Source organism: Bufo bufo, chromosome 6 (genome assembly GCF_905171765.1).
Source record: "Bufo bufo chromosome 6, aBufBuf1.1, whole genome shotgun sequence".
Classification (NCBI taxonomy): Eukaryota; Metazoa; Chordata; class Amphibia; order Anura; family Bufonidae; genus Bufo; species Bufo bufo.
The window spans coordinates 256058076-256084282 of record NC_053394.1 but is presented as its reverse complement, the minus strand read 5'-3'; the positions used below and the strand labels follow the sequence as shown (position 1 = coordinate 256084282).

Sequence of the window (26207 nt, the reverse complement as noted above, 5' to 3'; positions counted from 1 at the left end):
GCCTTTGGGCTGGGTGTATGTAAATTTATTTTATGTTCTCAGCATTTGTGGTTGCATTTATTATTACGTTTTAGTAAAATTCTGTTTTGGCAAAAGCTGATGTTGGAGTTGCTTTCTTCGTTCATGACTTCGCTGTATCCTGAAGATACACGGCTTACAGTTGCAACCCCTGGAAATGAGCAGTGTATAATGTGAAGAAAAAATGAATCAAGCCAGCAAAGAAGGCAAACATTCCTATATAATGAAATTCTGTTATTCAAATCATCGAACAGTGGGTTCAAACCACATAGTGATAACTGCTGGAAAAAGTTATTTTGGTGCATGCCATTTAAAGGGCATCTGTCAGAAGATTTGTACCTATGGAACTGGCTGACCTGTTGCATGTGCCCTTAGCAGCTGAAGGCATTTGTGTTGGTTCCATGTTCATATGTGGCCGCATTACTGAGAAAAAGTTTTACTATATGCAAATGAGCCTCTATGAGCAACAGGGGCGTTGCCATTACACCTAGAGGCCTTACTCTCTGTGCAACTGCCGCACCCTCTCCATTTATTGACAGAGCCAGGCAGACACATTTACACTCCCTGGCTCTGTCAATCAAAGTGCAAAGGGGACAGCATATGAACATGGGACCAATACAGATGACTTCAGCTGACAAGCACACGTGCAAAATGCCAGCCAGTTTCATAGGTAAAAATCTGCTGACAGATGTCCTTTAACATGATTTTAGTGACCTGCTATTTGTGAATGAAAGAAAGGTTTTTTAGGAAATATTCCTAGAATTGTTTCTATGGAAAATCATAATTGCGGAGCAACATGAAGTTTTGAAGCTGAGCAAAAACGCAGCATGAAAATACAAACAAGACACAAAGTCTGAACCCAACCCTCGCACCTACAAAAAGATGCTTACAAATAAGTTAAAGCATTCAATGTGTCCGATAAGTGCTTCTTAAAAAATGCTCCAGTCATTAAACTTTCAGACCTGCTGCTTTTTTTCCCACTGAATGTTTTTAGTTAACTTTAAAATTAATAAAGAAAAATATGTTCTCTTTTGAAATGACAACGGAAGCCAATACAGGAAGAAACGTGTAAACCAAACCACATCTACTACTAGCTGGTGCTGGTTTCTGCTCACGAGTAAACAAAGGTTAGCTTATCCACTTGAAAATATCTCAAAAACTTTATATACTGTACTCTTCACTATATAAAAAAAACTATATTTCTGATTGCTCATTCCTCCTACTTAACAACATATAGAAGCTAACTTTCTAATACATGTAGATTACAAAATATCATAAGACATTTATTACGCTTTATCAAATGTATAAACATTGCAGGAAGGTGGAGTCAAAGAAATGTTATATTTCACCCGTGTTTACTGTTCAGATCTTACCGTGGAATTATTTATAGTAAATGTGCCCTGAAGGTTGCCACTTATTATAGAGTAGGTAACTGTTCCATTGAGACCCTCATCACGATCCACAGCTGTAGTTGTAATTATGATAGAGTTGAGGGACATAGGACCTTCATCCAAAGTTACTTCATACAGCAGTCTTTCAAACATGGGTGCATTGTCATTTTCATCCAAGATGGTAACATAAACTACTGTTGTTGCCTGCAGAGAGAAAATCAGAGCCTATAAACTGGATTGTTTTCAGGTTATGCGTTCTACGTGTCGAACCAATAAAATCTTTTTTTTTTTTATGACAAAAACCACAGCGAAACATAGGAGGAACACCACATGTATGAACCTGAAAAAGTTGGTGTAGTCTTCATATCATTTACCAAGCCTTTTCTTTTTTTTTCTTTTGAAAAGTAGGAGGTGGTAACCGGAAACTGTCAGCATTTTCTACTCCTGCTAGTGATTGGAGACATAACTGCCATGTCCATGTACGACATGGTATGAGAATTACCTGCTGCCTATGACGTACATGTAGGTCACTCTGTTTTAAAGGGATTGTTCACTTTTAGGTGCCTTTCTGCCAGACCCCCAGCCCATGTATCCAGACCTGAGAAGGGAAGTATACTTACCTGCTCCCCACCACTGTGTTCCAATTCCTTCGGTCTCTTTGTTTGGATCAAACAGTTTTTTATTGAGTTTCACAATACAATAACGATACAACAAGTATGTCACAATTAAAACAGAAGAACAGAGGAGAGGTCTGGCAGAAAGACCCTGTGAAGGTGAACAACCCCTTTAATGGGTTAAGGCACCCCAATCGGTCATGTTTTTATTATTATTATTGTTCACTGGTGCACAGGCGCTATAGTTATTGCATCAGGTCAGGTATTGCCACATATGTTCTTTCTATAGGATATCCTCAAATCCTATTTGAGGACTGGAGTTGAGAAACAGATTGCTGCCAGCCACTTTATCTATTTCTGTCAATATTATATCTGAATAAGGCTGGGTTCACATCTCGTTTTTCCCATCTGTTTAATGTATATAAAAAAAACGTATGCGTTAAACGGATTCTTTAGACTGATGCCATACAGTGGCATCCATTCACCATAGAGTTCCACTGTAAAAAAACAAAACAAAACAAAAAAAAAAATGTTTTTTTACCGGACTGCGCAGGATACAAGAAGGTGGTGTGCTGTATTTTTGGATCCTTTTTTTTTACCGTATACGTCAAACAGAGGCATAAAACTTGATGTGAATCAACATTACATTTCATCTGTCATTGAACTGCCCAGGATGCTAAATTGTAGAGGTCTTTCTTTAGTATATCATCTGCATTAAAAGCTAAAGACGACCTCTTGCCATATCTGTTTTAGTAACCACTTGCATCCCCCATGTAATACCAATTCTAGAGCATCTATTCTTATGACTCTATGTTGTGCCATTCCTTTATTATTTCTTGTAGAAGTTTATGAATTAATTGCCAGTAAAGATGAGCAAATTTTCTAAAATTAGTTTCGAGACCAGTGCTATCGATTCAACCATCAGATCTGATTTGGTACAAATCGAAAGTGTCCCGACTGCCCTGAAAGGTTGAGTATGACGTTCTGAGGTCTCCTAGGACTGTACACAACCTCTTTCAAGCTCTGAAATGTCAAGACAGCATTAGCCTACATTAGCGTTAACGTGACAGCAGCCTATATGACTATGGGTAAAAGGATGGTAGCCAGTGGTAACAGTCAGTTTAAATACACACTGTATTGTCAGATTTGTTATGCTTTTTAAAAAAAAAAAAAATGGTCCAAAAATGATCTCTTTTTGGTGGAAAAGGCCTGCCAGTGTTTATACACACATGATGGTACCATTTTGAAGCACCTGTTAGGCAATATTCGTAGTCAGGCAACAGGCCGAGGTCAGGGCAGGCAGAATATGTGTGTAACCGAGAGACTTGTCCTAGGTCAGGGGAGGCAGCAAAAGGTCATATGGGGCAGCACGGTGGTTAGCACTGTTGCCTTGCAGCACTGGGGTCCTAGGTTCGAATCCGACCAAGGACAACAGTTTGTATGTTCTCCCTGTGTTTGCGTGGGTTTCCTCCCACACTCCAAAGACATACTGATAGGGAACTTAGATTGTGAGCCCCATTAGGGACAGTTGGATGCCAATGTCTGTAAAGCGCTGTGGAAAATATAAGTGCATAAAATAAATAAATAAGGTTAAGACAGATGGGGGGGCAGAGTCGGTATTACAGGCAGATGTTTGGTACATGGGCAGATTGTTGAGTAGTGCACCTTCACTGCTCACTAGCAAACTAGGAAACCTATGGCTCAGGTACCTCTCTCTGGGGAAAGCTGCCTTAAGTACTCATAGATGTCCAGCCATTGGCCATTGAAAATATTGACATATAAAACAAGTATTAATTTAGGCATATTTCTGTTTAATAAATGACCCCCAAAGACATTGACTACTGAGGCTGGTTTCAGCAGGGAGTTGTGAGCACTTTTTTCTACTTGTTTTAGCGACTGGTGGGGATGTCTGCACTTGGACTGGTGGGGATGTCTGCACTTGGACTGTTTGCACTGAACAAAACCTTTCATATGTGAGGACATATCAATTTTTTTAATTTTTTTTTAAGTTCTGGTACACTTTAAGTACATACCCATCTGGAATGAGGATAAATATGCAAAAAGCAATGCTTTAATGAACAGCAATTCAAGAATTTTTCTCCATGTTTATTTTTCCGGAAGGTGTAATATTCAAAGAAATAGTTATTTTGGTAGGAATAGGAATATGACTACTCAGTAAAGGTGGCAGAGTCAGTAGATTAGGGTTCTGAAACTCACTGACACTATTAGAAACATTTAAACCAAAAACAAAAAATGATTTTTTGAATGAATATCTAAAATTGTGGTTACCAACCCAATTGTAAAAGTAATGTAGGGCAGTAACGTTTAAATAAAAATAAAAAAATAAAAAATGGCACCCTGAGGAGTGACTAGTATAGCAAATAGCACAGGCGATACTTTTACTCGTGGGTCACAGATATGGGGATTTGTTAAAAGACCCAATGGGACTGCACTAGTTATGAGCGAGCATGTACGGCCAAATACTTGTTCGGCTCGAGTCTCCTCCTTGCACGTTTCGCGGCTGCTAAGCAGCCAATAAATGTGCAGATAAGTACTGCCATCACTGCAATGTAAAGTAGCCATGTTGGCTGCTGGCATTACAGTGATTGGCTGGCCGGAACGCGTCATTTTTGTGCGATATAGCACCCGATGATGCGGGTTCAGCTCATTGCGAGTCAGGGAGAGCTGCGCTTAGGAAAGGACAGAGAGTGTAGGGAGTTTGTGGTTGTATTTTATTCAAGTGAATAACGTTTCAAAGACCCAAAAGTCCTTTTAAGGACTATTGTGTGTGGTTGGCAGCAATTTATTTTAGCAAAGTAGTACTCAATTTTTTTTTTTACATAATTTGCAAAATAGCGATAATTTTTCTATATAGAGGGTGTCTGCAGTGACTTGTGATATCTGTGCAATACCTTATGTGTGTCAGGGGCAGAGATAGGAAGAATATTAGTGAAAACAATAATTTTTTTCCCATAATCTATCCACATTTTTGCTGTAAACGGTGTCATCCGTGAGTTCTGCGCTGCAATATCTTGTGTGGTTGTCAGGGCCAGATATAGGGGAAAAAATTAGAATACAGAAAACACTATATTTTTTCCCATAATCTATCCACATTTTTGCTGTCAACGGTGCAATCTGTGAATTGTGTGATCTGCGCTTCAATACATTGGGTGGTTGTCAGGGCCAGATATAGGGAAAAAATTAGAATACAGAAAACACTATCTATCCACATTTTTTATGTCAACGGTGCAATCCGTGAATTGTGTGATCTGCGCTTCAATACATTTTGTGGTTGTCAGGGCCAGATATAGGGAACAAATTAGGATACAGAAAAAACTTTTTTTCCCATAATCTATCCACATTTTTTCTGTCAACGGGGAAATCCGTGAATTGTGTGATCTGCGCTTTAATACATTTTGTGGTTGTCAGGGCCAGATATAAGGAAAAGCATAGAATACAGAAAACACATTTTTTTTTTCTGTGACATGTACTGTCCTGCATCAGAAAACTGTTTCTTTAGGGCAAAATCTAAATATCTGGGCCTAATCTAGTGTCCATATTCTGTGTGTTTCTGTGACATATACTGTCCTGCATCAGAAAACAGTTTCTTTAGGGCAAATTCCAAAAATCTGGGCCTAATCTAGTGTCCATATTCTGTGTATTTTTGTGACATATACTGTCCTGCATCAGAAAACTATTTCTTTAGCGGACTGTAAAACAATCTGTGCCACATCTAGTGACAAAACAATTAAAAGGAAGAAGACAAGCACTAAGGGACGGGGAAGTGGGTGTGATGCTGATGGTGCACGCAGAGGCCGTGGCCCTGGATGCAATGAAACTGTGCCTGCTGCCAGTGCACCAGAAAAAAAAAAAAAAACATCCACTGTACCCAGCTTCATGTCCAACTTAGCTGGGCGGCGCAGGACAAAACTGTCCAAGTCGGACCAGTGCGAACAGTTGGTCGGTTGGATTGCTGAAGATAATGCTTCCAGTTGGTTAAACACCACCCTCTCTTCCACCAAGTCCAGTTTCTGTAGCCAAGAGCCTGGTCAACCGAATCCTCTCTCTGATCATCCTTCCTCCCACCATGGAGAGGATTTCCAAACGAGTGATCCCACACTCGGATATTCCCAGGAGTTCTATCCAGCACTACTATTACATTTGGCCCTCGCGCCCAGCACGCTTGAAGAGGGACCTAAGATATTGTGCCCTGATTTCCAATCTCTTGAGCCTTCACAGTCTCAAGAAGATGACGGTGGTGAACGGCAATCATTCGTTCACGAGGTGGATGATGATGAGACACAGTTACCAATCAATGAGGTTGTGGTTAGGTCAAGTCAGGAGGATGAGCATAGTAAGGAAGTGGAAGAAAAGGTGGTTGACGATGAGGTCACTGACCCAACATGGGAAGGTGAAAAGCCGAGCGAGGACAGCAGTACAGAGGGGGAGGGATCCGCAGCACCACAACAGGCTGGAAGAGGCAGTGGGGTTGCAAAAGGGAGAAGTCGGCCCACACCAAACAGGCCTGCAACCGTTACACCGAGCACCCCCATGTGTAAATCTACCTTGCCAAGGGGTAGGTGTTCCGCAGTATGGCGCTTTTTTGAGAAAAGCGCAGGCGGCAAAAGAGTGGTAGTTTGCAACCTGTGCCGTACCAAAATGAGCCGGGGCGTGAACACTAGCAGCCCTCATAAGTGGGCTGAACGCCTGGGTCCACAATCTGAGTCTGCAGGTCACACCACTCAGTCATTTGAATGCAAGTGCAAATACCCACCCACCCACAGGCCACAGCACTAAATGCGCAACTTTTGAAATTACTGGCCCTTGAAATGTTGCCATTTAGGCTTGTGGACACTGAGGCCTTCCGTAGCCTGATGTCGGCGGCCGTCTCTCGGTACGCAGTCCCCAGCCACTACTATTTTTCACGGTGTGCCGTGCCCGCCTTACATCAACATGTGTCCCAGAACATCACCCGTGCCCTGACCAACGCAGTTACTGGGAAGGTCCACTTAACAACGGACACATGTACAAGTGCTGGTGGCCAGGGACGGTACATTTCCTGATGGCACACTGGGTGAATGTTGTGGAGGCCAGGAGTGAGTCGTACCCTGGGATGGCACAAGTGCTACCCATGCCCAGGATTGCGGGCCCTACGTCCATCAGGGTCTCCACCAGCAGCTATATTACTGGCTCCAACCCCCACTTCTCCTCCAACGCCGCCTCCTCCACTTCCACCTCCAGCAGCAGTCAGCCATCAGTCGCTAGCTTCATGTTAGTCGGCCTTTCCAGCGACACTCGCGTTATACGCATTTTAGATAACACGGATTATTGGGTGTTCACCCTTCTCGATCCCCCGCAACAAAGAGAACTTCTCATCTCTCATTCCTTTGGTGGAGAGGACGAGCAAAATGGTACAATACCAGAAGATCCTTGTTGGAAAATTGCTCCAGAATTTTCCATCTGACAATACTAGCGACAAAGTCCGTACTTCCTTAGGCAACCGAGGAAGGGAGGCAAGGGGAATACACAGCAGTTCCAACAAAGGCAGGGCAACACTCTCCAAGGCATGGGAGATTTTTATGACACCCCGCCAGCAATCTCACCCTGAAGCGCGGCCTAGTGGTACAAGTAGGGAAACGTTTTGGAAGATGGTGAAGGAATACATAGCAGACCGTGTCAGCGTCCTAAATGTTCCCTTAGTGCCTTACAACTACTGGGTGTCCAAGCGGGACACGTGGCACGAACTTGCGCTCTACGCTTTTGAGGTGCTGGCCTGTCCCGCCGCCAGCGTTTTGTCTGAGCGTGTATTTAGTGCTGCTGGTGGCATTATAACAGATAAGCGTATCCGCTTGTCCACTGGCAATGCTGACAGGTTGACTTTAAATAAAAATGAACAAGGCCTGGATTGCCCCTGACTTCTCTACTCCACCAGAGGAGAGCTGAGCTGATGATGAACATAAAGGCAAGTTCAATCTATCCTATATAATGTACTCAATCTACAGGGTGGGCCATTTATATGGATACACCTTAATAAAATGGGAATGGTTGGTGATATTAACTTCCTGTTTGTGGCACATTAGTATATGTGAGGGGGGAGACTTTTTTAAGATGGGTGGTGACCATGGAGGCCATTCTGAATCCAACTTTTGTTTTTTCAATAGGAAGAGGGTCATGTGACACATCAAACATATTGGGAATTTCACAAGAAAAACAATGGTGTGCTTGGTTTTAACGTAACTTTATTCTTTCATGAGTTATTTACAAGTTTCTGACCACTTATAAAATGTGTTCAATGTGCTGCCCATTGTGTTGGATTGTCAATGCAACCCTCTTCTCCCACTCTTCACACACTGATAGCAACACCGCAGGAGAAATGCTAGCACAGGCTTCCAGTATCCGTAGTTTCAGGTGCTGCACATCTCGTATCTTCACAGCATAGACAATTGCCTTCAGATGACCCCAAAGATAAAAGTCTAAGGGGGTCAGATCGGGAGACCTTGGGGGCCATTCCACTGGCCCACGATGACCAATCAACTTTCCAGAAAACTGTTCATCTAGGAATGCTCGGACCTGACACCCATAATGTGGTGGTGCACCATCTTGCTGGAAAAACTCAGGGAACGTGCCAGCTTCAGTGCATAAAGAGGGAAACACATCATCATGTAGCAATTTCGCATATCCAGTGGCCTTGAGGTTTCCGTTGATGAAGAATGGCCCCACTATCTTTGTACCCCATATACCACACCATACCATCAATTTTTTTCTTCCAACAGTCTTGGAGGGATCTATCCAATGTGGGTTAGTGTCAGACCAATAGCGGTGGTTTTGTTTGTTAACTTCACCATTCACATAAAAGTTTGCCTCATCACTGAACAAAATCTTCTGCGTAAACTGAGGGTCCTGTTCCAATTTTTGTTTTGCCCATTCTGCAAATTCAGTGCGCTGATCTGGGTCATCCTCGTTGAGATGCTGCAGTAGCTGGAGTTTGTAAGGGTGCCATTTGTGAGTAGCTAATATCCGCCGAAGGGATGTTGGACTAATGCCACTCTCCAGTGACATGCGGCGAGTGCTACGCTGTGGGCTCTTGCTGAATGAAGCTAGGACAGCCACTGATGTTTCTTCATTAGAGACAGATTTCATGCGTCCACATTTTGGCAAATCCAACACTGAACCAGTTTCACAAAACTTAGCAAGCAGTTTGCTAACTGTAGCATGGGAGATGGGTGGTCTCGTAGGGTGTCTTGCATTGAAATCTGCTGCAATGACCCGGTTACTGCGTTCACCAGACATCAACACAATTTCTATCCGCTCCTCACATGTTAACCTCGGCGACATGTCAATGGCTGTAAACAAAGAGAAACTTGTAAATAACTCATGAAAGAATAAAGTTACGTTAAAACCAAGCACACCATTGTTTTTCTTGTGAAATTCCCAATAAGTTTGATGTGTCACATGACCCTCTTCCTATTGAAAAAACAAAAGTTGGATTCAAAATGGCCGACTTCAAAATGGCCGCCATGGTCACCACCCATCTTGAAAAGTTTCCCCCCTCACATATACTAATGTGCCACAAACAGGAAGTTAATATTACCAACCATTCCCCTTTTATTAAGGTGTATCCATATAAATGGCCCACCCTGTACTATAGTGTATTCCCATGCACCTTTTCCACCACAAAAAAAGTGTATATGGTTGAATCTTGTTTTCTCCTCCTCCTGATCCAGATTGTATATATTCCCTCCACTCTAATTTTTTTAATAGGGTCAGCTCAACTTCAGGCCCTCAACTCACAATTTTTTTTAGGGTCAGCTCACCAGCAGGCCCTCGCCCCTAATGTTTTAGAGGGTAAACTCACCAGCAGGCCCTCGCCCCTAATGTTCTAGAGGATCAGCTCACCAGCAGGCCCTCTCCCCTAATGTTTTAGAGGGTCAGCTCAGCAGCAGGCCCTAACCCCTAATGTTTTAGAGGGTCAGCTCAGCATCAGGCCCTCACCCATAATGTTTTAGAGGGTCAGTTCAGCAGCAGGCCCTCACCCATAATGTTTTAGAGGGTCAGTTCAGCAGCAGGCCCTCGCCCATAATGTTTTAGAGGGTCAGTTCAGCAGCAGGCCCTGTCCCGCCGCCAGCGTTTTGTCTGAGCGTGTATTTAGTGCTGCTGGTGGCATTATAACAGATAAGCGTATCCGCTTGTCCACTGGCAATGCTGACAGGTTGACTTTAAATAAAAATGAACAAGGCCTGGATTGCCCCTGACTTCTCTACTCCACCAGAGGAGAGCTGAGCTGATGATGAACATAAAGGCAAGTTCAATCTATCCTATATAATGTACTCAATCTACAGGGTGGGCCATTTATATGGATACACCTTAATAAAATGGGAATGGTTGGTGATATTAACTTCCTGTTTGTGGCACATTAGTATATGTGAGGGGGGAGACTTTTTTAAGATGGGTGGTGACCATGGAGGCCATTCTGAATCCAACTTTTGTTTTTTCAATAGGAAGAGGGTCATGTGACACATCAAACATATTGGGAATTTCACAAGAAAAACAATGGTGTGCTTGGTTTTAACGTAACTTTATTCTTTCATGAGTTATTTACAAGTTTCTGACCACTTATAAAATGTGTTCAATGTGCTGCCCATTGTGTTGGATTGTCAATGCAACCCTCTTCTCCCACTCTTCACACACTGATAGCAACACCGCAGGAGAAATGCTAGCACAGGCTTCCAGTATCCGTAGTTTCAGGTGCTGCACATCTCGTATCTTCACAGCATAGACAATTGCCTTCAGATGACCCCAAAGATAAAAGTCTAAGGGGGTCAGATCGGGAGACCTTGGGGGCCATTCCACTGGCCCACGATGACCAATCAACTTTCCAGAAAACTGTTCATCTAGGAATGCTCGGACCTGACACCCATAATGTGGTGGTGCACCATCTTGCTGGAAAAACTCAGGGAACGTGCCAGCTTCAGTGCATAAAGAGGGAAACACATCATCATGTAGCAATTTCGCATATCCAGTGGCCTTGAGGTTTCCGTTGATGAAGAATGGCCCCACTATCTTTGTACCCCATATACCACACCATACCATCAATTTTTTTCTTCCAACAGTCTTGGAGGGATCTATCCAATGTGGGTTAGTGTCAGACCAATAGCGGTGGTTTTGTTTGTTAACTTCACCATTCACATAAAAGTTTGCCTCATCACTGAACAAAATCTTCTGCGTAAACTGAGGGTCCTGTTCCAATTTTTGTTTTGCCCATTCTGCAAATTCAGTGCGCTGATCTGGGTCATCCTCGTTGAGATGCTGCAGTAGCTGGAGTTTGTAAGGGTGCCATTTGTGAGTAGCTAATATCCGCCGAAGGGATGTTGGACTAATGCCACTCTCCAGTGACATGCGGCGAGTGCTACGCTGTGGGCTCTTGCTGAATGAAGCTAGGACAGCCACTGATGTTTCTTCATTAGAGACAGATTTCATGCGTCCACATTTTGGCAAATCCAACACTGAACCAGTTTCACAAAACTTAGCAAGCAGTTTGCTAACTGTAGCATGGGAGATGGGTGGTCTCGTAGGGTGTCTTGCATTGAAATCTGCTGCAATGACCCGGTTACTGCGTTCACCAGACATCAACACAATTTCTATCCGCTCCTCACATGTTAACCTCGGCGACATGTCAATGGCTGTAAACAAAGAGAAACTTGTAAATAACTCATGAAAGAATAAAGTTACGTTAAAACCAAGCACACCATTGTTTTTCTTGTGAAATTCCCAATAAGTTTGATGTGTCACATGACCCTCTTCCTATTGAAAAAACAAAAGTTGGATTCAAAATGGCCGACTTCAAAATGGCCGCCATGGTCACCACCCATCTTGAAAAGTTTCCCCCCTCACATATACTAATGTGCCACAAACAGGAAGTTAATATTACCAACCATTCCCCTTTTATTAAGGTGTATCCATATAAATGGCCCACCCTGTACTATAGTGTATTCCCATGCACCTTTTCCACCACAAAAAAAGTGTATATGGTTGAATCTTGTTTTCTCCTCCTCCTGATCCAGATTGTATATATTCCCTCCACTCTAATTTTTTTAATAGGGTCAGCTCAACTTCAGGCCCTCAACTCACAATTTTTTTTAGGGTCAGCTCACCAGCAGGCCCTCGCCCCTAATGTTTTAGAGGGTAAACTCACCAGCAGGCCCTCGCCCCTAATGTTCTAGAGGATCAGCTCACCAGCAGGCCCTCTCCCCTAATGTTTTAGAGGGTCAGCTCAGCAGCAGGCCCTAACCCCTAATGTTTTAGAGGGTCAGCTCAGCATCAGGCCCTCACCCATAATGTTTTAGAGGGTCAGTTCAGCAGCAGGCCCTCACCCATAATGTTTTAGAGGGTCAGTTCAGCAGCAGGCCCTCGCCCATAATGTTTTAGAGGGTCAGTTCAGCAGCAGGCCCTGTCCCGCCGCCAGCGTTTTGTCTGAGCGTGTATTTAGTGCTGCTGGTGGCATTATAACAGATAAGCGTATCCGCTTGTCCACTGGCAATGCTGACAGGTTGACTTTAAATAAAAATGAACAAGGCCTGGATTGCCCCTGACTTCTCTACTCCACCAGAGGAGAGCTGAGCTGATGATGAACATAAAGGCAAGTTCAATCTATCCTATATAATGTACTCAATCTACAGGGTGGGCCATTTATATGGATACACCTTAATAAAATGGGAATGGTTGGTGATATTAACTTCCTGTTTGTGGCACATTAGTATATGTGAGGGGGGAGACTTTTTTAAGATGGGTGGTGACCATGGAGGCCATTCTGAATCCAACTTTTGTTTTTTCAATAGGAAGAGGGTCATGTGACACATCAAACATATTGGGAATTTCACAAGAAAAACAATGGTGTGCTTGGTTTTAACGTAACTTTATTCTTTCATGAGTTATTTACAAGTTTCTGACCACTTATAAAATGTGTTCAATGTGCTGCCCATTGTGTTGGATTGTCAATGCAACCCTCTTCTCCCACTCTTCACACACTGATAGCAACACCGCAGGAGAAATGCTAGCACAGGCTTCCAGTATCCGTAGTTTCAGGTGCTGCACATCTCGTATCTTCACAGCATAGACAATTGCCTTCAGATGACCCCAAAGATAAAAGTCTAAGGGGGTCAGATCGGGAGACCTTGGGGGCCATTCCACTGGCCCACGATGACCAATCAACTTTCCAGAAAACTGTTCATCTAGGAATGCTCGGACCTGACACCCATAATGTGGTGGTGCACCATCTTGCTGGAAAAACTCAGGGAACGTGCCAGCTTCAGTGCATAAAGAGGGAAACACATCATCATGTAGCAATTTCGCATATCCAGTGGCCTTGAGGTTTCCGTTGATGAAGAATGGCCCCACTATCTTTGTACCCCATATACCACACCATACCATCAATTTTTTTCTTCCAACAGTCTTGGAGGGATCTATCCAATGTGGGTTAGTGTCAGACCAATAGCGGTGGTTTTGTTTGTTAACTTCACCATTCACATAAAAGTTTGCCTCATCACTGAACAAAATCTTCTGCGTAAACTGAGGGTCCTGTTCCAATTTTTGTTTTGCCCATTCTGCAAATTCAGTGCGCTGATCTGGGTCATCCTCGTTGAGATGCTGCAGTAGCTGGAGTTTGTAAGGGTGCCATTTGTGAGTAGCTAATATCCGCCGAAGGGATGTTGGACTAATGCCACTCTCCAGTGACATGCGGCGAGTGCTACGCTGTGGGCTCTTGCTGAATGAAGCTAGGACAGCCACTGATGTTTCTTCATTAGAGACAGATTTCATGCGTCCACATTTTGGCAAATCCAACACTGAACCAGTTTCACAAAACTTAGCAAGCAGTTTGCTAACTGTAGCATGGGAGATGGGTGGTCTCGTAGGGTGTCTTGCATTGAAATCTGCTGCAATGACCCGGTTACTGCGTTCACCAGACATCAACACAATTTCTATCCGCTCCTCACATGTTAACCTCGGCGACATGTCAATGGCTGTAAACAAAGAGAAACTTGTAAATAACTCATGAAAGAATAAAGTTACGTTAAAACCAAGCACACCATTGTTTTTCTTGTGAAATTCCCAATAAGTTTGATGTGTCACATGACCCTCTTCCTATTGAAAAAACAAAAGTTGGATTCAAAATGGCCGACTTCAAAATGGCCGCCATGGTCACCACCCATCTTGAAAAGTTTCCCCCCTCACATATACTAATGTGCCACAAACAGGAAGTTAATATTACCAACCATTCCCCTTTTATTAAGGTGTATCCATATAAATGGCCCACCCTGTACTATAGTGTATTCCCATGCACCTTTTCCACCACAAAAAAAGTGTATATGGTTGAATCTTGTTTTCTCCTCCTCCTGATCCAGATTGTATATATTCCCTCCACTCTAATTTTTTTAATAGGGTCAGCTCAACTTCAGGCCCTCAACTCACAATTTTTTTTAGGGTCAGCTCACCAGCAGGCCCTCGCCCCTAATGTTTTAGAGGGTAAACTCACCAGCAGGCCCTCGCCCCTAATGTTCTAGAGGATCAGCTCACCAGCAGGCCCTCTCCCCTAATGTTTTAGAGGGTCAGCTCAGCAGCAGGCCCTAACCCCTAATGTTTTAGAGGGTCAGCTCAGCATCAGGCCCTCACCCATAATGTTTTAGAGGGTCAGTTCAGCAGCAGGCCCTCACCCATAATGTTTTAGAGGGTCAGTTCAGCAGCAGGCCCTCGCCTCTAATGTTTTAGAGGGTCAGTTCAGCAGCGGGCCCTCGCCCCTAATGTTATAGAGGATCAGCTCAGCAGCAGGCCATCGCATATAATGTTTTACAGCGTCAGTTCAGCAGTAGGCCCTCGCCCCTAATGTTTTACAGGGTCAGCTCAGCAGCAGGCCATCGCATATAATGTTTTAGAGCATCAGCTCAGCAGCAGGCCCTCACATATAATGTTTTAGAGGGTCAGTTCAGCAGCAGGCCCTCGAATATAATGTTTTACAGGGTCAGCTCACCAGCAGGCCCTCGCCCCTAATGTTTTAGAGGGTCAGTTCAGCAGCAGGCCCTCGAATATAATCTTTTACAGGGTCAGTTCACCTGCAGGCCCGCAAATCAAATCTTTTACAGGGTCAGCTCACCTGCAGGCCCGCACCTAAAATCTTTTACTTGGTCAGCTCACCTGCAGGCCCGCAACTCAATGTGAATGAGGCCCTCCTTTATGTGATATACAGGTTGTATCGGGATGCCTCTTCATTGTAATTTTTGGCAGGACTTGAACTTTATATACAAGTAAATATACGGGAAACAATGTTTCCTAACAATTTTTCCTATAAAATCGATTTTTTACTTTTGTTTTGTGCGTAAAACTTTAATTAGATTGTGGGCCTGGTGATCACTTTAAGCCCTTTTAAGCTGCATCAGCAGCAGCAAAGTGATAAAAATGAGTGGCAAGGTGACATGGTGTGGAGATGGCAGCATGAGGAGGCCACATAGTGGCACAATGACTGAGTCTGGATAAAAGACTGAGGCCACAGATTGCTTAGAAAGATGCAGATGGAATCAATCTGTGGAGCTGTATGATGGTCACCAGCAGATTAATGCAGACCAGGGCCATAGCTATAGGGAAAGCAGGGGAAGCTGCAGCTGTGTGGCCCTGACCCAGAAGGGGCCCATCCAGGAGGAGGAGGAGGACTAAAGGATTTGGTCAGGGCCCCTCAACAGTATTACACAATGAAATTATGACATGGTGTGGAGATGGCAGCATGAGGAGGCCACATAGTGGCACAATGACTGAGTCTGGATAAGAGACTAAGGCCACAGATTGCTTAGAAAGATGCAGATGGAAACAATCTGTGGAGCTGTATTACGGTCACCTGCAGATTAATGCAGCCATCAAAATCAAGTTGGGTTTGTCGGTTCCACCTCAGCTCACCTGCAGGCCTGCACCTAAAATCTTTTACTGGTTCAGCTCACATGCAGGTCCGCAACTTAAATCTTTTACAGGGTCAGCTCACATGCAGGACCGCAACTCATGCTGCCTTGCTTTGAAGTAGTAGCCGTAGCCGTTTATCAGGCTCCCTCTCCGAAATCAATCTATGATTCCCCGTTATCAGTGATCACCATGGTAGGTGCATAAAAGAACATCAAAAGTTGATAGAGAAGATATCCAAATGGATCGTGGACATCACGGGGACGTGCGATCAGGCAGAAGTTAACTAGAGTCAACAAAGCGTCAACGTTTCCTCATCCAAAATACCCCAGTGACATTCCCTGTAATTTTTTATTACTCATTCCAATAACAGGGCATCTTAAGAGTCCTGTATTGTTATTTTTCGTCACTTCCTCGCCGAGACCGGAGTGGGTAATTGCCATGCACCTGCTGCCTTCCTTGGATTCTTCTGCTTTAATAACTTGGCCCACCCTCTCCACCCAATCAGATTTCTGCCATTGACCTTCCTTGGATGTGGTATTCCTTTCTCAAGCTACCTCTCCGGCATCGAACCCTGATTCCCCGTTACCCGTGATCACCATGGCAGGCGCAGAACAGAACATCAAAAGCTTTCACTTAGTGCATAGGCTTTATGAGTGTAGTAGTCCCACTACCTGAACAATTGTACCACAATGTGAATGAGGCCCTCCTTGATGTGATATACAGGCTGTTTCGGGGTGGCTCTTGCTTGTAATTTTTTTGCAGCACTTGCACTTTATATACAATTGAATATACAGGAAAGAATTTTTCCTAACAATTTATCCTGTAAAATTGATTTTTTTGGGGGGTTTTGTGCGTATTTTTGTCAGTCTGTAAAAGTGGCGTACAACTCGGACAACATGGTTCCCAGCAGCGACCTGGGAGTCCAAGATGCATCCAGACATCGTCCCCATGGTGTTCCTGATCCATTTCGGTGGTGTTTCTGTCACTTTCTGACCTTTTCCAATGGACCAGGCACCCTCCCCTCTTCAGAGCAGGTGGTGCCTGGTTGTCTCGGCCGAGCACACGAATATAGCAATGTGTTCTGCCCGAACATCCGAATACTTTGGTGCTCGATCATCACTAGGCTGCACCTGATATGGTCAGTGAGCACAAGTATAGCATGTAGAGCTGCTCTGGCCCTGTGAGCACGTACGACTGGTAAATGGGCCTGTGAGTAAAATATTTAATGACGCCTTGTCAGGTGTGGAAAGTCATTGGAGCTCAGTGTATCGTCTTTTGCTAATGATGCCAGTGAGCTGGTGAACACCAGAGCTGCGTGCAATATAATCTGCGCTAAACTAGCCCTCTATGGATTTTCGTATGAACCTACTGCACAACCAGATTCCTGTGCCACGTCCACAGAGGTGTATTGTATGGCCTTCTCTAGCTATCAGTCTAGCAATGGCTAACTTAGGTTATGTTCATAGTAGCGTTGTAAATAGGGTACCCTGAACAAAAGGGCTATTCCAGCATAAATACCGGCTGTCAGCAGGACCAAAAATGCATCAGTGGTATGTGTCTAGCCGAAACCCAACATTTATGCCGGAAAAGCAGCCGGATCACCGCGGAATCCCATTATAGTCAAAGGGGAGCCGGTGGTACAAAGTTGTATCTTGCAATGTCGGATGTGGTGAGCTCTGGTAGTCAGATCAGGCCACCGGAATTCAAATGTAACTGTGAACAGGGTCTTAGATAATATAAAGATGGATTAACTATTCTGTATACTAGGTGCTGCTCTATTGCTGAATACTGCTCAACGCATTTCTATACTAAAAAGTAGTGTTTCATCAGAAGCCTGAGTAATGTAACAAAGAGCCTTGATTACCGCCACATCTGATACTATGTGGCAGCGTGGGTTCTAACATTTATATACAATGTTTAATAATTTACATTTCTCAATATATGGTCTCATGCACACGACCGTTCCGTTTTTTGTGGTCCGCAAATTGCGGATCCGCAAAACACCGAAGCCGCCCGTGTGTCTTCCGCAATTTGCGGAACGGAACAGGTGGCCTATTGTAGAAATGCCTATTCTTGTCCGCAAAACGGCCAAGAATAGGACATGTTATTATTATTTTTTTTGCGGGGCCACAGAACAGAGCAACAGATGCGGACAGCACACGGAGTGCTGTCCGCATCTTTTGCGGCCCCATTGAAGTGAATGGGTTCGCACCCGAGCCGCAAAAACTGCGGCTCGGATATGGACCAGAATAACGATCGTGTGCATGAGGCCTATTATGGATTGTTTTATTTAATTGAAGACTCAGACTATTGAATGAAATATGTCTGCAATTAAGGGTACTTTCACACTTGCGGCAGAGGATTCCGGCAGGCAATCCGGACGCAAACTGATGGCATTTGTCAGACGGATGCGGATCCGTCTGACAAATGTATTGAAATACCGGATCCTCTCTCTGGTGTCATCCGGAAAAATGGATCCTGTATTAATTTTTTTTTTGCATTTTTAAAGGTATGCGCAGACCGAAAAGCGATTCCGTTTTGCCGGAACACTTAATCCCGGCACTAATACTCTTCAGTGAACGGATCGCTCTCCATTCAGAATGCATTAGGATAAAACTGATCATTTTTTTTCCGGTATTGAGCTCCTGTGACGGAACTCAATACTGGAAAACAAAAACGCTAGTGTGAAAGTACCTTTATTCATTAGATATTGAATCATTTGACCAGGCATAAACACGTGTTTTCTCCATTGTGAATTGGAATGTATGTTTTCTCCAAGTAATGCTCAATACGTTCTACTAAAGTGAATGAACCTGTAATAATTCTAATACCATCAGGCATTTTTATCAGACACATACTGTGTCTCCACACCGACTGAATGCAGTAGTAAATCTGTGCGTGGGTGGCATGCATTCAAGAGCAGAGAGTCGGAAGAGCATGCTTTGATTTGTTCCATTTGCCAGAGAATTCTTTTCAAATGTAACTAAATGACCTTAATTTACACAATGCAATTAAGGAAAGGGTTTTAACTGTCCCAGGTGGCCTATTAACATCAGACATTATTAGGGCCTAAACAAGTGGAGAGCGTCTGGACAGGTCTGTATTCTTCCCCATAGGGAGAAATTCAAATATAAGATACAGTGCATGGAGGCAAATATTAAATGCAAAATAATTTACCTGAACAATAGTTATGAACTTCTATGTACATCTGCAGGTGAACATTTCTGGGATGTGCCTATATAGTCATTGAAATTAAAGGGTTTTTTCACTGATGACCTATTCTCTAGATAGGTCATCAGTATGTGATCGGTGGGGGTCCGCTGATTAGCTGTGTGAGAAGGCACTGGCGGCCTTCTTATAGCTTTCCCTAGGCCATGTGACAATCATTGGTCACATGACCAAGGTAAGCTGGAAGAAGGCTGTTGGTGCCTTCTCACACAACTGATCGGCTGGGGTCCCAGGCGTCGGACCCCCACTGATCACATACTGATGACCTAGCCAGAGGATAGGTCATCAGTATAAAAGTCCGGGAAAAAATTGTGGATCTTGTGAAAGTTACTAGTTGAGTTCATGAAAATGACTAGTAAAATTCCTATTTAAAGACAAAAGGGACAGATTCTCTAATATATGGCTGTCGTCTAACAGTAGGAAAGCTTCATTCTTATTCTAGACTTCCACCAGGGCATGAGAAGACTGTTCACATTAAGGCACAAAAGCCAAGTGAGCTTCTCTTGAAGGACAGTACAAGGACATTACATTGAGCTGGTACTATTCCTGCACTACATGAAGACTTAAATATTCGCTTCAAACATATCTCTCTCTCTTGTATCTATTATATAAAGCTGAGTGTATGTATTGCATTTAAAATCACAAAATTTGGCACACAGGTACATCAGGTGTCCAGGAAGGCTGTAGACCGGGTCTCAGCTCTCTAGGACGTACCATTCTATATAAAAAAAATTCAAATATGGCACAACACATGACCTACATTAGCCAATAGAAGCCTGCAGGTCTTTCTCCTCATATCCCAACTGCCATACACACAGTTACATGTCCCTTATCAGCCAATAGAAGCTTGCAGATCCTTCAGTTTTGAGATGCACACAATTTTACACCAGGTTTCCATAACAACCCAGCCATTTTTCTTCACTGCTGTAGGTCAGCTTTAACCCCTTATGGACAGGGCTCATTTTCACCCTAAGGACCAGGCCATTTTTTGCAAATCTGACCAGTGTCACTTTATGTGGTGATAACTTTAAAACGCTTTTACTTATCCAGGCCATTCTGAGATAGTTTTTACGTCAAATATTGTACTTCATGACACTGGTAAAATGGAGTAAAAAATATATATATTTTTATTTATAAAAAAAATACCAAATTTACCCAAAATTTGGAAAAATTAGCAAATTTCAAAGTTTCAATTTCTCTACTTCTATAATACATAGTAATACCTCCAAAATTAGTTATTAATTTACATTCCCCATATGTCTACTAATGTTTGGATCATTTTGGGAATGCCATTTTATTTTTTTGGCACGTTACAAGGCTTAGAAGTTTAGAAGAAAATCTTGAAATTTAACAGAAAATTTCTAAAACCCACTTTTTCAGGTCAAGTTCAGGTCTGAAGTAACTTTGTGAGGCTTACATAATAGAAACCACCCAAAAATGACCACATTTTACAAACTACAACCCTCAAGGTATTCAAAACTGATTTTACAAACTTTGTTAACCCTTTAGGTGTTCCACAAGAATTAATGGAAAATAAAGATAAAATTTAAAAATTTCACTTTTTTGGCAGATTTTCCATTTGAATCTATTTTTTCCAGTTACAAAGCAAGGGTTAACAGCCAAACAAAACTCAATATTTATGGCGCTGATTCTGTAGGTTACAGAAACACCCCATATGTGGTCATAAACTGCTGTACGGGCACACGGCAGGGCGCAGAAGGAAATAAATGCCATACGGTTTATGGAAGGCAGATTTTGCTGTTTTTTTTTACACCATGCCCCATTTGAAGACCCCCTGATGCACCCCTAGAGTAGAAACTCCCAAAAAGTGACCCCATTTTGGAAACTACGGGATAGGGTGGCAGTTTTGTTGGTACTATTTTAGGGTACATATGATTTTTGGTTGCTCTATATTACACTTTTTGTGAGGCAAGGTAACAAGAAATAGCTGTTTTGGCACCGTTTTTATTTTTTGTTATTTACAACATTCATCTGACATGTTAGATCATGTGGTATTTTTATAGAGCAGGTTATTACGGACGCGGCGATACCTAATATGTTTACTTTTTTTATTTATTTAAATTTTACACAATTATTTCATTTTTAAAACCAAAAAAATCATGTTTTAGTGTCTCCATAGTCCGAGAGTTTTTTTCAGTTTTTGGGCGATTATCTTGGGTAGGGTATGATTTTTGCGGGATGAGTTGACGGTTTGATTGGCACTATTTTGGAGTGCGTATGACTTTTTGATCGCTTGCTATTACACTTTTTGTGATGTAAGGTGACAAAAAATTGCTTTTTTTACACCGTTTTTATTTTTTTAGGGTATTCACCTGAGGGGTTAGGTCATGTTATATTTTTATAGAGCAAATTATTACGGATGCGGCGATACCCAATATGTCAACTTTTTTTTATTTATGTAAGTTTTACACAATGATTTCATTTTTGAAACAAAAAAAATCATGTTTTAGTGTCTCCATAGTCCGAGAGCCATAGTTTTTTCAGTCTTTGGGCGATTATCTTGGGTAGGGTATGATTTTTGCAGGATGAGATGACAGTTTGATTGGAACTATTTTGGGGTGTGTATGACTTTTTGATCGCTTGCTATTACACTTTTTTTTTTAGAGTATTCACCTGAGGGGTTAGGTCATGTGATATTTTTATAGAGAAGGTTATAACGGATGCGGCGATACCTAATATGTGTAGTGTATTTTTTTTAAATTTTTTTTAATCGTGATAAATGTGTTTTTTTATTTTTCCATTTTTTTACTTTTTTTTTTCCATTTTTTGACCCAGACCCACTTGGTTCTTGAAGATCCAGTGGGTCTGATGTCAGTATAATCCCGTACAGTACACTATATAGTGTACTGTACTGTATTTTCACTTTACACTTAGTGTGATCAAACTTCTGCCTTTAGCAGAAGTCTGATCAGTACCATGGAAAGCCGGAAGCCTGTGAAGGCGTCCGGTTGCCATGGTAACCATCCCCCGCTGCCACAACATAGCAGCGGGTGATGGGGAGGGAGGGAGGGGGGTCCCCTCCCTCTGTGATCCCATCAAGAATCGGGGGCTGAAAAGGCACAGCAGCCCCCGAGGGGAGAGGGAGCTCCCTCCCTGTTAACCCCTTCCATACAGCGGTCCCTACGGACCGCGGCATGGAGTGGTTAAATGGCTGACATCACAGCACAGATGTCAGCTGTTTCAAGCAGAGTGTCAGCAATGTGCTGAGGGGATAAGAAACTTCCGACAGCGCTGCAAACCGCAGGTCTGAATTGATCCGCGGTTTGCAGTGATCACTGATACGGGGGGTCACAGGACCCCCCTCGGCATTGTCCCAGGGTGCCTGTTGATTGATTTCAGCAGGCACCCAGTTCCGATCCGCGCCTGCCGCACGGCGGTGATCGGAAATACACATGACGTACCGGTACGTCATGTGTCCTTAAGTACCAGGACATCCTGACATACTGGTACTTCATGTGTCCTCAAGAGGTTAAAGGGGCAGGGTGCTATGGATGACACTGTTAAGGGAACGGAGTGCTGTAGAGGTCACAATTAAGGGGATGGTCCGCTAGAGAGGTCAGTGTTAAGGGGAATATTGCTGTAGAGGCCACTGTTATGGGGTGGGCCGCTGTGGAGGTCACTGTTAAGGGGGCGAGATGCTGTGGAGGTCACTATTAAAGGGACGGGCACTGTGGAGGTCTCTGTTAAGGTGCAGGGAATGGTTGAGATCACAGTTAAAGGGACGGTCCGCTATGGTGGTCAGTGTTAAGGGGGCGGGGTGCTGTAGAGGTCACTGTTAAGGGGGCGTGGTGTTGTGGAGGTCATAATTTAAGGGAACGGAGCTCTGTGGAGGTTATTGTGGGAATCATTGTTAAAAACGGGGTACTTTGGAGGTCACTAATAAAGGGGCAGCCGTTTTGGAGGTCACTGTTAAAGGGGGAGGGCACTGTGGATGTTAAGGGGGCTGGCTTGTAGAGGTCACTGTTAAGGGAGGAGAGGACTGTGAAGACCACTATTAAAGGGGCAGCGAGGTACTGTGAGGTCACTGTTAAGGAAGTTGGGTATAGTGGAGGTCACTGTTAAGAAAGCGGGGTACTGTGGCAGTCACTGTTAAAGAGGCAGTCACTGTGGCGGTCTCTGTTAAGGGGGCCAGGAACAGTGGAAGTCAGTTAAGGGGACTGTAACCTATGGTTAGTGTTAAGGGGTGGGTGCTGTAGAGGTCACTGTTAAGGGGGCGGGTGCTATGGAACTATGGAACTCACTGTTAAAGAGATAGGCTGCTGTGAAGGTCAAAGTTAAGGGGAGGGGCTGCTGTGGAGGTCCCATTTTAAGGATACGGGGCACTGGGGGGGGTCAGTGTTAAGGGTTGGGGGGCTGTGGAGGTAACTGTTAAGGGGGCGGGGTGCTGTAGATGTCATTGTTATGGGGGATACTGTCGATATCGCACAAACATTAAATGAAATAGATGAGTCCTTCTGCTAGTGTATATATATAAAACCGTCCAGAGCTCCTTTGGAAAATGAAAGGATCAAGACAGTTTTCCTTTGCTCCAGTTTTGATAAATCTCTCCCATTATGAAATGAAAGCTGTGCTGTGATGGGTTGCTATGGGCAACAAAGACAGGTTTACTTTCAACAGAAAGTGTCCGCTAACAATCCACATCCCCTGTGTCACAGGAAAGCGCCCCCCAACCCACCTAGGCTCTCCCCTCATAGGATCTCTGTGAGCTAGAATAGGGACCCAAGCTATTAGAGCTGTTCTTCTATTACATAGATACATGGATTACCTGTCTGGCCAATGAGAGGTTGGCTGACAGCTGTTTTACGTATTCAGCCAGTCTTAGGTCCTAATGGGATACTAAGCAGTGATCAATAATTTAGCGAGCTGTTTGCGTTCAGGAGAAACGGTAATCGCTAAATCGTTATTTGCTGTTTGCTCGAGCATTTACACTGCTAAAACCTGGCAGATTTCTGATTAGACAAGGGGATTTGGTGATGACTAACGATAAGCTTTCAGATGGGCAAATTTGTCCGATCCGTGGAAAACAGGAAAAATGTATAGTTTGTTGCACGCTATTATTGAGGCGATAATTGACATTCAAACGATTATATGACAGAAAACGTGATGATCACGCCATCTAATAGGCCCCGGGGCTATGCGTAGACTTTTTGAAGCTTTGCGGTCCATAGGAGTACACGCCATGCAACATTCATGAGATTTTCATGTGACAGTTGTACAACAACAAAATCAAAGTGTGAAAAACTTTTTTATATTTTTTTACATTTTCCCAGATATACAAAAATAAAATATCTTTTTGTCTTGCAAGTGAGATAGGCTAGGTCTACACAACGACATTTGTCGTGCGACAATAAGTCGCACAACAGATAGGGCACAACTACACTGCAACATTTGTCGTGCAACATTTTGTTGCACCAATGTCGCGCGACAATTTTTATAATGGCAGTCTATGGTGTCGCACTGCAACATGCAACATGCTGCGACTGCGACGCAACAGTCGCAGAAAAATCCATCTCAAATGGATTGCATGTTGCAGTGCGACACCATAGACTGCCATTATAAAAATTGTCGCGCGACAAATGTCGTCGTGTAGATCTAGCCTAAGGGTGCATTGACACGAACGTGTGACGACTGTGCCCATATTGCGGACTGCACACCACCAATCACCAAAATACAGGCACCAGCCGTGTGCACCCCACACCGCAGTGCGGACTCATTGACTTCAATGGGTCCACAATCCGCAAGATGTGGCAAAAGAAATGACATGTTCTATCTCTTGAGGTACGGAGGCACAAACCCTTAATCACATGGAAGGGCTTCTGTGTGTTTCCTTGTGTCTCCAGGTCCGTGCCTCCATGCCGCAAAAGACAGGACAAGATAGGATACGATATGTAGTACACAGTGGCGCACCTACAGGGGGGGTCCAGCGGGTCTGGACCCCCCCCTAGAACAACCAGACAATATTATTATTTTTTTATCCCTCAGGGCCGCACCGCCGATCACCACAGGCGGCGCGGCCCTGGATGTAATTGCGGCAGCGGTGGGGGGGCCGGGGGGGCAGTAGGAGATGAGCGCTTCCATTGTGGAAGCGCTCATCTCCATATCCATCCTGTGCTGCGGCAGGGGAGGGAGAGGTGTGTCCCTCCCCTGTTCTTCTGATAGGCCGCAGGCACTAATGCCTGCAGCCTATGAGAGGCCGGCTCATGATGTCATTGCGCCGCCTGAGCCGGGCAGCACACAGCAGGGACACAGGCTGGAAGAGGCCTGCTTCACATCGCTGCTGATGGAGGTAAGTATCAGTGTTTTCTTTTTATTTATTTTTTTGGAGGGGGGGAGCTGGCACTATGGAGGCATCTGAGAATTCTTACAGCCCAATTTTTTTGGGGGTGGCACTTCTTACTGGCACATTATGGGGAGAGGGGGGCACCATGGGGGAGAGGAGCACTATGGGGGCATCTGGGGGCTCTAAAGGGGCTTTTATTTTTACACATTATGGGGGGCACTATAGTGGATGGGGCATCTGGTGGCACTATAGGGGCATTATTTGGGGCACTATGGGGAAGTGGGGGTTCTAAAGGGGCCTTTTTTTCTTATTGGCACATTATGGGGGGCATTATGGCATCTGGTGGCACAAAGGGGGCATTTTTTACTGGCACATTATGGGAGGCACTATAGGGGAGAGCGGCACTATGGGGGAGTGGAGCACTATTGGGGCATATGGTGGCACTTCGAAGGGGCATTTTTTACTGGCACATTTATGGGGGGGCACCATGGGGGAGAGGACCACTATGGGGGCATCTGGGGGGTCTAAAGGGGCTTTTTTTTATTGACACGTTATGGGGGGCACTATAGGGGAGAATGGCTCTATGGGGCATCTGGTGGCACTATAGGGGCATTATTTGGGGGCACTATGGGGAAGTGGGGGCTCTAAAGCGGCCTTTATTCTTATTGGCACATTATGGCATCTGGTGGCACTAAGGGGGCATTTTTTACTGGCACA

At 44.0% G+C, this 26207-nt stretch overlaps 1 protein-coding gene across 1 annotated transcript in view; it reads right to left on the bottom strand.

The window, feature by feature from the left end:
• The window catches only part of CDH23 (cadherin related 23), a 1196655-nt gene that overhangs the window by 161225 nt on the left and 1009223 nt on the right, over nucleotides 1–26207 (bottom strand). Inside the window, exon 36 of the mRNA XM_040438415.1 lies at nucleotides 1392–1613. Coding sequence (XP_040294349.1) covers nucleotides 1392–1613 — 222 coding nt within the window. The remainder of the gene's footprint in view (nucleotides 1–1391; nucleotides 1614–26207) is intronic.